At 37.8% G+C, this 15,582-nt stretch overlaps 1 protein-coding gene and 1 long non-coding RNA gene across 2 annotated transcripts; both read right to left on the bottom strand.

Annotated features, from left to right (window-relative positions):
• Positions 1-954: 954 nt before the first annotated feature.
• On the bottom strand, positions 955-3,139 carry LOC144356498 (uncharacterized). The gene is made up of 2 exons (XR_013421437.2): positions 2,942-3,139; positions 955-1,258 (listed from the first exon to the last, which is right to left on the bottom strand). It is a non-coding gene; the product is annotated as an uncharacterized LOC144356498 (long non-coding RNA).
• A 1,931-nt stretch (positions 3,140-5,070) lies between these two features.
• On the bottom strand, positions 5,071-14,649 carry LOC102807488 (ribitol 5-phosphate transferase FKRP-like). Its single transcript, XM_085494855.1, has 3 exons — positions 14,515-14,649; positions 8,466-8,789; positions 5,071-6,437 (listed from the first exon to the last, which is right to left on the bottom strand). Exons 2-3 carry the CDS (start codon positions 8,738-8,740, stop codon positions 6,002-6,004), a joined length of 711 nt encoding a protein of 236 aa, XP_085350981.1. The 5' UTR covers positions 8,741-8,789; positions 14,515-14,649; the 3' UTR covers positions 5,071-6,001.
• Positions 14,650-15,582: the final 933 nt, after the last annotated feature.

Raw genomic sequence — 15,582 nt, 5'->3', positions numbered from 1 at the left:
TTGCCCTTAACGCGAACATATGCATACACATGACCGCAATGAAACTTGCTGATTGGATAATGTTGAACTAACTCATTAATTTAATTAGAACTAACGATGATGTCACAATATAATTTCTGGATTGGTCAATTTGAATTTTAACATTCATTTTGATTCATGAAAATGTCTATTTATAAAACGTTTATAACGACCTCAGCTTTCTGCCATCCACCGTATTTTCAAAACGACATTGTGATATAACAACTTACCGTTGAATTTTACGAAAATCTTGAATGTGTTCAAAGTTGGACTCGGAGATTTACTGATATACTAAATCCAATGGCGAAGCAGGACACAGACTGGGAATCCATACGAAGGAGAAAATTGACAGTATGATAAAACACATCGACGTTCTATCAAAGCCATTCCAGCATTGTGTTTATTTTATTTGTATCAATAAGGTCATATGTTGCTATGAGTGTAATCCGATCACTTGTCACTACAGTAAATATTTCTGCTGTAATATAAACATATCCTAATAAATCGCTCCCTCTATCGATGAGATGTTTAGATGAAGTCAAAAATGAGTTAACACTCTGAACTTACTTTAGTCTTAAAGATTAACTTTTGTTTTACTATAAACAAGTGGGCACCCTTTTTTAAACAAAAAATGAGTACTTGATTGTGAAGTGGTGGTAAATTTAACAATTGTGAGAAACTTAAATTTTCATCTACGTGTAATAAAATTCAGTTTGTTGATGTTAGCAATATCTTTTGAAAACAATTCAGTTTGGTTGTTAAGTCATTCATCAATTGTAATAAATCAAGTTAATAAAAAAAAGTAATTTGTTATTGACAGACAGCCACACTTCAAATCAATATGGCGTCTCTGACACCCGCTTACGTCATTGAGCGTTTTGTCGATAGAGGGCGTGAATTATAACGTATATAGCACACGGGTACCATAAACTAATATTTAAAGAAAAAAAAGTTTAGTTGATCTTTTAATATATCATTCATATACACATGACACTGCTACTCAGTAATGCATTAGACCACGATGACAGAGTTTATTTAAGTTCATGGTTAAAGTTTCTCTATTTCACGCCTTCCATATACATTCGTCCCATCTCTGTGTGGTTGGCGGTATATACCACATATAGAAATATTATAAAACAGAGCAGCAGAAGCGCCAGCAATCCAGAGGTTGAGACAACTACCATTTTAAAATTAATATCCATGTCTTCCCAGCTTGAGATAGAGGCAGTGTCGTCAGCGCCTAAATAAATAAATAAATAAATAAATAAATAAATAAATAAATAAATAAATAAATAAATAAATAAATAAATAAATAAATAAATAAATAAATAAATAAATAAATAAATAAATAAATAAATAAATAAATAAATAAATAAATAAATAAATAAATAAATAAATAAATAAATAAATAAATAAATAAATAAATAATGGAAACTTAATGGAAACGTTTAATCATATGCAAATACATTTATTGATAGATGAACAACTCATATAAAAAATAGAATGACTCAATGGGAATACAATATATCTTGTCGGAGCGGACATCTAAACGAAAATATCGGAGGACTCACTTGACTGGCGTAATATCATTTGACATTGTTACCTGTTTTTGTTTCTTTATAATATTCATAAATTACTTTTTCGCTTAGAATTCGCAGATATGTTCTTGTAATGTGATCATTGCGAAATATGCCCTTATATAAATATATCGTATAATTTTCCTGAAACTGAGTGCGAAACAATAAAATGGAATGACATATAATATATTGTTTTCATCGAAAATAAATCTGAATAATGATGACATAGTAAGTCGATATTATGGGATGTAAACTACCGTGATATTATTTAGCGTCGAAAAAAAAACCGGCGTGTCAATGTCATTTAATGTGTTCCAACTGGGGTGTATAAACTTGTTTGGGATTCACGAAGTTCCCTCGTTGCTTAGCTACTGTGCGCGCGAAGGAAGGGAGTGAATTCAACATGGATTAACTTCCGGTCAGATATTTCACTACACCAGCTTCAGTTTTGCACCGCACTTATTGATTCTGTATTGTAGACATCTTTTGAAAGCTCACACACTTAAAATATTGAAAATTTGTTTTACATTCAAACACTCAAAATGAAAATGGAAAAAAATATTATTTACATTCCCATGGTATCCGTAAATGCCTCTGTAAAGTATTTCTGGGGACAACATATAAACTTGTATATTCAACTGTTGCAAACAGTTTCACAGACGACCGGATGTAAATTCTAACCTCCCTTTCTGTCGTGGGCGCGTTCAGTATCATGGCAAACACAGAACACGCCCTAGAACGCCAACATTATTTTGATAAAAATGTGATAGCTCCGGAAAATAGTAAATTTTTCATCTTGTCAAGAAATAGAAATGTTTCATACTCCAAATATGTGGCGCATGCGCACACTGCAGCACTGGGTATCAGTACACCGAACCCAAACGACGGATAACTAATATCAATGTAAACAAACATGCGCCACTTCTACAAACATTTACATATTTACATAGTTGCTGCTCATCTTTTTTTATATGTTTCGAACAATGACCAATTTAAATGAAAAAAAAACAAAACTTAGTTGTTTTTGTCCCGTTACATTTCTGAATACCAACGGAACCAGTTGACATAGATATTAAAGTCCCCTTCTTCAAGTTCATATTCAGATCTGCTGATCGACCATGAACATGCGTACGTCGTCTTGACAATTTCTTGAACTCAATGGCCGACAATAAACTTCGTTTTAAATGCTAAATAGTCGCCCGCTGAAATTTGGTTTCATCAGAATTCATAAGTGATAAAGAGAAGTAATATTTTTTAAAACAAAGATAATAAAGCTAGCTTATTATTTATCTGTACATTCGATATGTTACACATTGATAAAAATAATTATTATGAACTTTTCTCACCTTCTGCAAGCTTCAAGCATAACGAAGAGAACATAAAGATCAGAACCAATAAGATCCTTGAATTTCTTGTTCCCATGATTCCAGTCATGATGATACTAACAAGAATGATTGCGACAAGTGATTTATTGATCTTCTCCAACAGTTCACAAAAATGATAAATGGCTGCTTCGACTAAAGTTCATAACTTTTAATATTTGCTCACATGAACACGAGGGCGACATAATGACGCTAACAGACCACTTCTGAGTAATACAGTTCAGCAAACATGATGAACAATTTAACAAATATTTTAAATGTTTTGGGAAATGTTCATTATAGGGTATCAAACATAGCCTTTCTAATGACGGAATGTTTGCCAAATAATAGTTGGGAAATCTGAAAAATAATGAAAGGTAAAAAACAGAAAGGTAATATATTATATACTGTATTAGTCCCCAGGGCCTGAACACACTGATAAAAGAATGACTGATAGGCGTCGCTTAAGGTCACGGTTATCGAAACATACACAAGTTTAAGCGAAGCTAAGACGAGTTTAAGGCCCAGTAAAAGGGGGAACAAATATGGCTGGTCAATTTTATCTGTTTTTTTAATTGCCATTAATTTCACCAATCATCCAAAAGATCTACTAACAAAATAAATAATAGCTGTGACGCGCATAGTTTTACCAGGTAACCAGAAACATTCCTATTTTTGCAGAGCCTAACAAGACCTTCCTACTGATAATGTATCTTTCTTAAAAGCCGCGCCCTCTATCGTGCTTCTGTGACGTAGATCGTTGTTAGGTACGCCACTCACATTGTCGATGTAGGTTTGATGGGTGGTCGCTCGTCAAGTAAATAATAAATGTTTTACTTATTTTTTGTTTATTTTTAGATATTTATTTTATTCTAAATTTCGTATGACCACATAACCAAACATGGTTGTTTATTTAAAATAATATTGCCCTACTCAACTACGCCACTTTTACGTCACAAACGTAGATGTCCCGGCAACACTAGTAGATGACACGACTGACGAAGGTTGTCAAACTGAATACAATGTTCTTTGAATTTAAAGTTATCATGTTTGTGTGTGTATGTGTTTCCAATCAACAAATTGTGTTCCAGAACAGACAGGGAAGAGCAAACATTTGCACCACGAGGTATAGACGTATCAGATGGTTTCTACCAACACATCCCTGCATATCACTATCAGTCCATCAGATGGCTTGTAAATATATCATATAAATACGATATCCTCGGGGGCGGAGCTACGTCACAGACGTTCCACGTTGCTAAGACGCGCACCACTGTACCATGCATTCGAGAAAACAATACAAACTCAACTTTGAAGTAATCCCGAACAATCAAATTTATATATGTTACACACGTAGGGCTAATCTTGTTGCACTGTTCTGAGGAGTCTCAACAATCACCCCAAAGTACCGTTTTCTGCGAGTTTTGGGCCTTTGTTTTCACCGCCGCGGGTTGCCAGGCGGTGAAAATGCCCGGATGTCCGCCCCTGAGGATACTGCCGAGAGAAGGCAGTCGATATATTTACACTCGTTGTATAGGCATTGCCATTCATCTCGCCCTCTCGCGGCGGCTGCACCATAAATCATAACCAATCATAAGATTGTGCTTACATCGGCCGTGATACCTTTTTTATTAACAGAGCTTTAAAGAGCGGTAGTCGACGCGCAGCGCATGTGCGACATTTGTGTTGATAAACTTCGATTTTTCTATAATCCAATACGCTTTTCTAATTAAATCACGAGTACGAATTTTGCCCTGGGCGCCACTCTCACTAATTACCGCCGACGACTCCATCGATACCTAACTTCTCAGTATGTACTTGTTGATGTGCGCAACAGTAAAAATCGCCATCTTTGTTTAAATGAGACCCATATCTCGCGCATGCGCGACGCAACGACTACCGCCATTTATGCAATTGAACGGTTTATAAGAAAGTGTCGTAGGCCATTATGACGTAACAAATAGTATATTATTTGCCTTGAAAAAGAAAAAAATGAAATAATTTATCTCGTTTCTAAACATGAAACTGAACAAACCAACTTCTCGATCATGTCAATTTTGTTGCGAAGTACAACAATATATTGTGTTTTACATAGTTTAATTTGGAGTAATTCACAGATATTAAAATGCATTTATTCAACTTATTTCCAGTAAGTTTACAATTTAATTCAGATACAGTTTATTTGATGTGCGGACTGTGAAGTCGTCCGCTTACATATCAATATCTGTGTGACAAACTAAAGGTAGAAGACCATTCATAAATATACGCAATATAAATACGCTTTTCCAAAATGTTGGAAACCACTAACAATACATAAGAGGGGCGATAATTATTTAGTTATATACTAGTTTTTTTTTTCTCGTCTCAAGCATTGGATATAGTGTTACCCTTTGCCAGTTTCCAGGAATTTCGGCAGCCTGCCAATGATAACACCATCCCCAGTGGCATTATTTAGCTTTAAAGTATTTTAATAACTAAATAAATTTGTATGCAGAGTGAGCTAACGTAAATATTTGTTTCATGTCTTTGTCATTAGTATTGGCATTTGTACACCAAATATGTGAGACCTAAAGTAGAATACACGAGTTGGAACATTACTAAGTTGTGACAAAACAGTATGAACAGTCTCTGCCCAAGAAGCAGTCATCATTTGTCCAATCAGATAAAACAATGTTAAAATTCCAAGCAAAAATAAGTGCATAGTTCTCAGCATATGCTTATTCTATGACGTCATCAGACATATATAAGTCACGTTCTCTATATATAAGTCGCGCACTCTAGCGACGGAGCACACCTACGACAGTAGTTGGATGAAATCAATGGCGTCCAAAGCGATAAATATGTTTAGTTTTGTTGTCGTTTGTCATTTACAATATAATGAATCTTTCAAAACATTACTGTTTATAGACGGACGACCACATAAATATGGCCTCTATTTTACCTACGGACGTCATAGAAATGATTCACCACTAGAGGGCGCCACTTATATTCATCGAGCAGCATAGGTCTCTGCCCTGCAGACAGGAAGCTAGACATGACGACGATCTAATTCAAGTACGGTATCCAACATTTCCATTTGTAAGGAAAAGAGACATTTAGTCTGTATGTAAGTGCGTATCTGTTTAAAAGAATGGCGTTAGTATTATGTGGAATCTTTGCGTTAACTCCTACGAATTGCATTCGTTTTGTTGGCAGTAGCCACGACAATGGAAACACCAGTTTCATGTTATGCCAGTCGTCGAGACGTGAGTTCATATTTTTCAACCACGTGGACAGCCACTTTTTAACAACAATCTGTATTTTCCCATCAAACTCCTCTTCGTGTAAATCCCATGTATGAAGTTCAACGATCATACCCTTGTAATTAGCAACAGTCGCATTTGCTGATATCTCTCTTTCTTTCAATTTTCTTATGAATTTTCCGTAACTGTATTTTGGTCCTTCTGGAACGATCCTTGAAATATCCGCATCATGGTCGTACCTGGATTCAAGAAACAATCGTCAAAGCGGGGGAGTCGTCGCCTGCGCATGCGTCAGATGACCATAGCGTGTCATTGTTTACAAACAAGGGTCTACAGATGAGCCTTTGCGTGTTTAGGGTGTGTTGTTACCATCGCTTGAGACTCAATTTCCGCGCGTGCGCAGGTGACGACCCCCTCCGCTTTAAATTACTGTCCGTACATGAGCTGTTATTCCAAAGGACTGGGGCTAGAAATCAAATACCCTACGTTAGAAAGGAAGTACTTTCCTTGTTCGGTGAAACAACCTCCCGTTTTAATATGCAATATGTTTATTAAATTCATCCGATATGTGTCGATTTCCCTAAAATCAACAACAATTATTGTGTAGTGAGAAATTGAAGTTAGATTGTGTAAAGTAAATTTTGTAAGAAAGTTGCATTATGGGAAATTAAAGTTGTTTTTTGAAAAATTAAAATAAAATTCAAAATAGAGTAAGTTCAGGTTGTGTTGTGAAAAATTAGTTTTTCCTATGATAAGTTGTGTTGACAAAATTACAGTTGTGCTGTGAAACATTTAATTTGTACTGTGAGAAATTGAACATAAGTTTGTGTTACATAAAAAAAAGGGTTGTGTTGAGAGAATACATTTATGTTTCAGTAGCGAGAATTCGAAATTAAAGGGCGGTGGTCGTCGCGCCATGCAAGTATCAAGGGTAAATCTTCTACTCTCTCGGGGTCTCCACACGTGTCAGGGGGAAAACTCGTCTCGTCTCTCTATCTCGTCCCCTTGAGGTACGGGATCGGGAAGTCACTTTAACTTTACAGTCAAATAAGGCACACACAACGAAATACGTTCCAGCTCTCGTCTTAGTCGGTCAATCGAGCACTCTACCAGACACAGCGCCCTGGGGAAAAGTCCCCAAGACTCTCACAAGGCTGAACCAAGACTCGCCCAAGACTGGACTGCCTCAAGGCTCGCCCCTGGATTGGACTCGACTCTCCAGGACTGCTCTCTCTCTCTACTGCGTCTGTCGTGGAGTATTCGCCAAGACCAACTCAAACTCTCTTTATTCATTTTCAAAACTCTAACCAATTACAAAGCAGTAAAAAGACTCTAGGGCGTAACCTTCAATCATAAAGCCAATCACACTAAGTACTGAATACGTCATATCTTTTGATTAATCGTTCACTACATTAATAACTACGGATGTCAGAATAGCGACGGTTATCTGGTAATTAGTTCCAAATCACTGAGCCAAGTTCCGTCCAAAACTTCAATTAGGCCTAGACGATGACAGACATAACACAGCAATTCAGCTAATAATAAGTTAATTAAGTCGGTCAACAGATACGCGAAAACAAATTCATGACACAAGCGCGAGATGCGTGTTGATAAACTTGGCACTTTTGATCATATTCAAGACATTTTCAGGAGTCAGAAGAGTCGTTAATATAGTGTGTGAAATGTGGCAATGGTAAGTCCATTTTACCATGACTTCTGCTGCGAAAAAGTTGAAACGACACCATTTGCGGGTTTTACTTTGTTTATCAAAATATGGGTATATGAGGAAGTTTGTCTCCCGGACCATGATTTTCATAAAAGTTTGTGCCTCGCCTACCCGCGCCGTATACATATAAGTGATCCCTGGGTATTACAATGCATGGCGACACATTTCTGGTGCATATCTGGCGCGAAGACTACAGACCTTTGTAGTTTTATTATTTAGTTTAAAATTGAATTTTGTTAATTGTAAGTTTTGTTGTGTAAATAAGCGTTAGTAATCAGTCAAAATAATCGAGAACAAAATCATAATATACAACTATTAGCAATAGTGTCAGATTCATACTCAAATATCCCTAAATATTGGCACGTTAACATTGGATTTCGACATTCTCGTGATGTATCCTTGGAAGAAAAATAAGGTGATTACGAGGATACCTCAAAATATGCACTCAGACAGTACGCCGTCGCATAGACCTCCGCGCTACCTCCGCTGTACTGTCTCCGTACACAATTTGCAGTATCCTTCTAATAACCTCATAGTATACCTTATGATATCGCCGTTTCTCACCGCACCCAACAGAGTACCAAAATCCAGCCAGTACGTGACGTTCATATCTTCATATATTTCAAGAACATTTCGTATCACGTATCGCAGGTCCTCTAACTGTTCCGTGGTCAAATTGCAAGGGTCGTTATAAGATTCATTGATACTCGGGAAAAATACAAAGTGGATCAGTGCTGCCATAACCAGCATGGACACCAACACAATTCTGGTTTTGGTGCAACACTTGATGACATGATTCGGGTGCAGTGTAACCATGGTTTCAGTATCCAGGGTGAGCTGCCGCGATCACGAAAGCTTAGGATAGCTGTGGAAGACAATAATTAGGAAAATCATAAACATGACTCACTGTGATATTTTGCAACCCCCCCCCCCCAAAAAAAAATCCCGGTTACAGATGTGTAGAACATGGCTTTTTTTTCACAATTATGTTGCTGTACATTTTTTGTTTCAATATTTTTTTCTGTGATTACCCGTTTTTAATTGTTTTAAAATTCCTCTGAGCAGAATCATGGTTCTGTTTTCATAATCCACCATCATGTCTGTCGTCCATACTTTCTAATGGTCAAACCCCTTCAGACCGCAGTAGTAGTAGGTTGACCTTGTTTACCGACCTCGAACAAGTAGTTGACCAGAACAACGAGTTGTACATCACATTTGCCAACTACTCAGGAGGCACTATAGTGACACGCATCACATACCTTACAGTTCCAGCAATACTTCAGAACAGAACTGAAACGGCAACATTTTCAATAGTACTTTAAAGGGCGGTGGTCGCCGCGCATGTGCGACATTTGTGTTGAAAAAATATTGATTTCCCCACAATCTAATGCGCCTTTCTAATGAAATCACGGGCTTTTTCCTGGGTATATATCTTCCAATCACAAAATAAAAATACCTAATTAAAGCTTGGTAACGTCTCAGTTTATACCCGTTGGTCTGCGCATGGACCTCCATGGTCTGCGCAACAGTCAAAGTCGCCATCTTTGTTTATATGAGACCCATATCTCGCGCATGCGTGTCGCGACGACTACCGCCCTTTAATCGCTGATATGGTGGTGATATATTTTAGGTGAAATGTTTTATTTTGTCAAAGTTTAATTCACCTCAATATGCCGTAGAAATCAACTTAACTTTACCCAGGGTGGAATAACCAAACATTATATTGCATTTTGGGGAAAAACTTATTCGTGGGGAAAAATCTAAGAACAGGTTACGAGGTCATTTGGATCCGGATAGCTATTCAACCAGAATTCATACCGATGTTTCGAGGGCGTTATGTATAAAACAAGTGCATTTCCAGTAATAGTGTTTTTTCATTACGACTAGAAATACTTGACAATTTTCAACGATCATTTGGTTCCCCACCTCACTCTATAGATGTGAACACAGTCACTTTACTATAATGTAAATGTTAAAACTGTCAAACGCCTTTCCACACCTTTTTTACAAAACGTCTGCATTTTTTAAAGTTTTTAGTAGTAAATCCAAAACTGAATATTCTAGGGATTACGGAGGTGCTAAAATCGCCGAAAAATCACGTATCGTCAGTGACTTCACAGTGATTGACAGTTCATAACATGCTCAACGCGATCGAGTCTGTCCGATATTGTGTTGCTATTGTGAACTCCCTAGGCTGATGGGAACTGGCTCTAATACAGAGCACCGGAAAGACGCGGGTTGAATCGGTAACGATCGGGAGACGTCGGTTAGTTGTGTACCGCCGATGAATTCACTGGTAACCAGGTTATGGACGGTATCTCGCTATCCGCACATTTTCACAAGCACAAATACCTCTCAATAGACTCTATATAGTGAGTTTTAACAGCATTGCAAAGATTGGTTCCTGTCTTATTTTTATTTTCATGTTTTTAAATCAGAGGAGTCGTCGTCACCTGCGCATGTGGCAGACGGCCATAGCGTGTCGTTGTTTACAAACAGGCATCTACCCATGGGCCTTTGCGTTTTTAGCGTGCGCCATTGTCGACGCTTGGGACTTCGAATACTAGTATATATTCTTTTTTCTCACCCATTAGGCTCAACACGCCTGATGCTTTCTCGGACTCGAAATATTGTTACTCACTGATCTCTGCTAGTAACAAACCATGTAATCATGTCATGCCTGTGTTTGGCAGTCGACTGATAATATCATGCACAGTCCCATCTTGTCGAGGATCAGTCAACACAGCATATGCTGCAACAGAAATGCCATAATACGACATTCGTCGTCCTATGGTTTCTTTGCTAACACCTAACGTATTAGATATTGTTGGGATAAAGAATCCCTCACCTAAGACAACTGTTCTGCGAAATGTCGGCCGTTCTGGCTCACCAGAAAATACTTTGCCCGAACATGGAGACAGTGGACGATGCGGGCAAGCCACATAGGGGAGGTTATGAGCGATTGGTTATTACAGGTTGGTAACGCGTGTGGATTGGAGAGCAACAGTGACGTGTTTATATACTGTAGAATATATATACTTTATTTTCGCTTGAAATTTATTTTCGCTGAAGGGATGATTGCGTGAAAATAAAATCCAGCGAATATACTTTTTTCCCTATATTTCACATTAATATCACGGGGGAAAATCTTCTCTCTCGGGTTCTCCACACGTGTCAGGGGGGAATCTCGTCTCGTCTATATATCTCGTCCCGGGATCGGGAAAGTCACTTATACTTTACAGTCAAATAAGACACACACAACGAAATACGTTTCAGCTCTCGTCTTAGTCGGTCAATCGAGCACTCTATCAGACACAGCGCCCTGGGGAAAAATCCCCAAGACTATCGCAAGGCTGACCCAAGACTCTTTTAGACTGCGTCAACACTCACCCCAAGGCTCTCCAGGACTGGACTCGACTCTCCAGGACTGCTCTAGACTGCGTCTATCGTGCTGTGTTCCCCAAGACCAACTCAAACTCTCTTTATTCATTTTCAAAACTCTAACCAATTACAAAGCAGTAAAAAGACTCTAGGGCGTAACCTTGAATCATAAAGCCAATCACACTAAGTATTGAATACGTCATATCTTTTGATTAATCGTTCACTACATTAATAACTATGGATACCAACTGTCAGAATAGCGACGATTATCTGGTAATTAGTTCCAAATCACTGAGCCAAGTTCCGTCCAAAACTTCAAATAGGCCTAAACGATGACAGACATAACACAGCAATTCGCTAATAATCAGCTAATTAAGTCGGTCAACAGATACGCGTAAACAAATTAATGACACATCCCTTCACCCAAACTGAGATTGTGCCTCCTAGCATAACACGTTCATAAATCAAAGATACTGTCCTCTACTCTTCGTCATACAGGTTAAATACAATACTAATAAAAGGTATAAATCAAAAAGAGTAAAACACACTAATTAAGTACAATGATTATAAAGTCTAAATACAATGGTTATAAAGTCTCAAATATCAACGGTTATAAATAAAAAAAACAAGGGAAAGGCTACCAATCGACTCACTTTTCTCAAACAGTTCGCTGAGGTAACCCTTCGCTGCACTGTCTCTTGTTACAAAGGTTACAAATTCTATATCAAAAGGTCAAAAAAAACTAAGGCATGGCGGTGTAACCAAGCGATCAGCCAATCGCTGCAGTCGACAGCATGATCACGTGATTACCAGGGATGCGTCTCTCGGTTAAAGCATTGCAAAGCGGTAACTAATAAACGATGAATAAAAATCTATTAATCAAACTCCTTTCATATACGCTTATAAACTTCAACTGAACTCACAAGTCGTTAATCTAAACAAAAGTCATACAGCGTGGAAACAGAATGCAAAGACAAAGCTATCATAACACATTACTCCTCTGGCAAAAAAGACGGGAAAGGCAAAACGATAGAAACTATTATGTTACATATAATCCTGTCAATCATGAAAAAAAAGCTTGCGTTATCAAACAATACATATATAAGCGCACCAAACTCTCATCCCAAAAAGACATAAAAACGTTACAAAGTGCTCTCAACTCAAAAAGCGTCTGAAGTATTCCGGAACAACACGTAAACAAAAACAACTCTTAAAACGTCGGTATCTCTGTACTCGACAAATCTCAAAACTCTGAAAAACTCATTGGGGCATTACTCTCCCGTCATATTCCGTACTCATAAACTCATTAAAACACCATAAAACTTCACAAAACTCATAACACTGTGTTGCAAATAGTTGTCCACTGAGGCGCGTTTAAATCGTTATAAAGGACCTCGCATGTCACCACACATCACTTCAAAACAAAGATCTGGGCGCTTACACACATACAATTTAATACCACAAAAAAAAAACGGTAAGAAAAAAGATAGAAAAAGCAAGCAATACATTACATTACTGAACAATAGGGTTAGGGTTCTGGAAAAGGGTTCAACTTCCTGAGTTACACAGTGTCAGTTACAGTGTCCAATGAGCGGTTCTCTAAGCAATACACAGATAGCTAAAGTCAAAGTCTATAAGCGTCTCCTTCTTGTCATCGCGTTAGTCCGGGGTCGTTCTTTCATCTTCTTGTCTTTAATGTCCCTCAATTCTTAATTATACAGTCCTATCTGGTACTCATCCTTCGTAAGGGGTTCAGAAGTCTTCATCTCTTCAGCGTTGTTCATCGGTGCCATACTGTTAACGGTGTTAGTCGTCAAGCGCAGTTTGGTCTCTGCCATCAAGCCAGTTAGTTCGGTTCGCAAGAAAGACACACCTTCGCCATTTCACTATTCTTCACAGGATGTCAAGGTGTGTTAAACACCTGCCCGGATTCTCCACCACGTATCACGGGGGAAAATCTTCTCTATCGGGTTCTCCACACGTGTCAGGGGGGAATCTCGTCTCGTCTCTATATCTCGTCCCCTTGAGGTACGGGATCGGGAAAGTCACTTATACTTTACAGTCAAATAAGACACACACAACGAAATACGTTTCAGCTCTCGTCTTAGTCGGTCAATCGAGCACTCTATCAGACACAGCGCCCTGGGGAAAAATCCCCAATACTATCGCAAGGCTGACCCAAGACTCTTTTAGACTGCGTCAACACTCGCCCCAAGGCTCTCCAGGACTCGACTCGACTCTCCAGGACTGCTCTAGACTGCGTCTATCGTGCTGTGTTCCCCAAGACCAACTCAAACTCTCTTTATTCATTTTCAAAACTCTAACCAATTACAAAGCAGTAAAAAGACTCTAGGGCGTAACCTTGAATCATAAAGCCAATCACACTAAGTACTGAATACGTCATATCTTTTGATTAATCGTTCACTACATTAATAACTATGGATACCAACTGTCAGAATAGCGACGATTATCTGGTAATTAGTTCCAAATCACTGAGCCAAGTTCCGTCCAAAACTTCAAATAGACCTAAACGATGACAGACATAACACAGCAATTCGCTAATAATCAGCTAATTAAGTCGGTCAACAGATACGCGTAAACAAATTCATGACATTAAACTCATCAAAGATCAGTGAAAATAAATTTCATACAAAACGCCCAAAAAGCCTTTTCAGCGAAAATTAATTCCAGCGAAAATAAAGTATTCCACAATATTGTTTATTAGAAAAATTAATTGTTTATTTTTTGGTCATGACAGCTATGAGAGATTGGGACGGAGAGCGAGCGGGGGTTAGGGGTCGAATGATTTTTTTTAAAGTGTTTGTTGTTTTCTGGTTGCTAATTAAAATTCAGAAAAATAAATTTAATAATAAAATAACATTTTTATTTTTGGTCACGGCGGTTGTGAGAGGTTGGTTCTAAAGACTTTTAGGAAACCTGGTTCTATTGTATTTGTGTTTAGCTATATTAAAATTTTCCAATCATAAACAACAGAACTAAAACAGCGAGAAAATTTGGCCAACAATTAATCCACCTGTCTGCATGTAGCTATCATAAATGCACGCCATTTTACACGGCATACAATGCATTCACTCGTTTGGACGCACAAAGTTAAATTTGAACAAGATTTACATTGATTACAAAACAAATTGTGAAACCCTTAGCTCATGACGTCCCTTAAAGAAAAGTATAAAATTGATTATACGTACCTCAATGTAAGACGGAGCATTTTGTACTCAGTATCGGAACAAAATGGCAGACATACCCGTTTAACCGTAGCTTCCGGTGTTATTTTGGCTACATCCATAATCCGTTGTAGGCGAGGATGGATGTAAATTACGCTGACACAGCCCCCACATGAACTGGCCAGTCACATAATTAATTCCACGACAAATAAGGTATAGGCGAACGAAACGGGATAGATATATTGACATCATCCTTGCACTTATGTCTGCAGAAAAGCATACTAAGTAGCCCAATATATCTGGAACATTATAGTAAAACAACACAAATGCCAATCGATTCTCGGGGTCGGAGCTACGTCACAGACTACGCACCACTGTACCATGCATTTATATGGGCTCGTATGTGTGTGCAGGTCGAAGAGCAGGTGAAAACATCTAAAGTCGAGAAAACAGCACCATTTAAATTATGGGTCGTCAACCTAGTATCTAGAAATGAATTGAACTGTAATACACACATGAAATATACTAGTAATCTGTACTGGGATTAATTTATAAATAGCTACATGAATTTATAAAATCCTCTGCTATGAATGAACGTGCTCCGTTGCCGATACATTATGGAATAGTTCGCGTACGTTGAAGTGCAAATATTTCAGAAACAACTTTTTCATCTGACAAGCGTATCCACAAAATCATTACGAACGCGGTACCAATTTAAAGGCGAACATGACTCGTAGACTTTTAGAAAAAATTGCTGTATAACTTCGTTAGAATACCTCTACTTGTTTTGGGATATTGGTCTGCATCTTGGACATCGTACTATACATTACGGCGGTAAAATAGTCACAGACTAAACAATAACGGTGTAAAGATAAGACAATATTGTTTTATTACTATAAATACTGTAGAATGTTTCAAATCTGGAAATTGACTTGATGAAAACAAAATTAGAGACACACATCAAATGAAATTTATAAGTGTTTTGTGCGAACCTGGTTGAAATAACTGCAGATTTCTAATTAGACCTCGGAACATGAAATTATTTTCCTAAATTATGAGTTCCCGCATTTCATGTTTTCTTTGAGAAATAGA

The sequence above is a fragment of the Saccoglossus kowalevskii genome, chromosome 21, assembly GCF_978046115.1.
Source record: "Saccoglossus kowalevskii chromosome 21, keSacKowa6.1, whole genome shotgun sequence".
Lineage (NCBI taxonomy): Eukaryota > Metazoa > Hemichordata > Enteropneusta > Harrimaniidae > Saccoglossus > Saccoglossus kowalevskii.
Note: the sequence above shows the minus strand (reverse complement) of the source record. Positions and strands in the feature narration are given on the sequence as shown.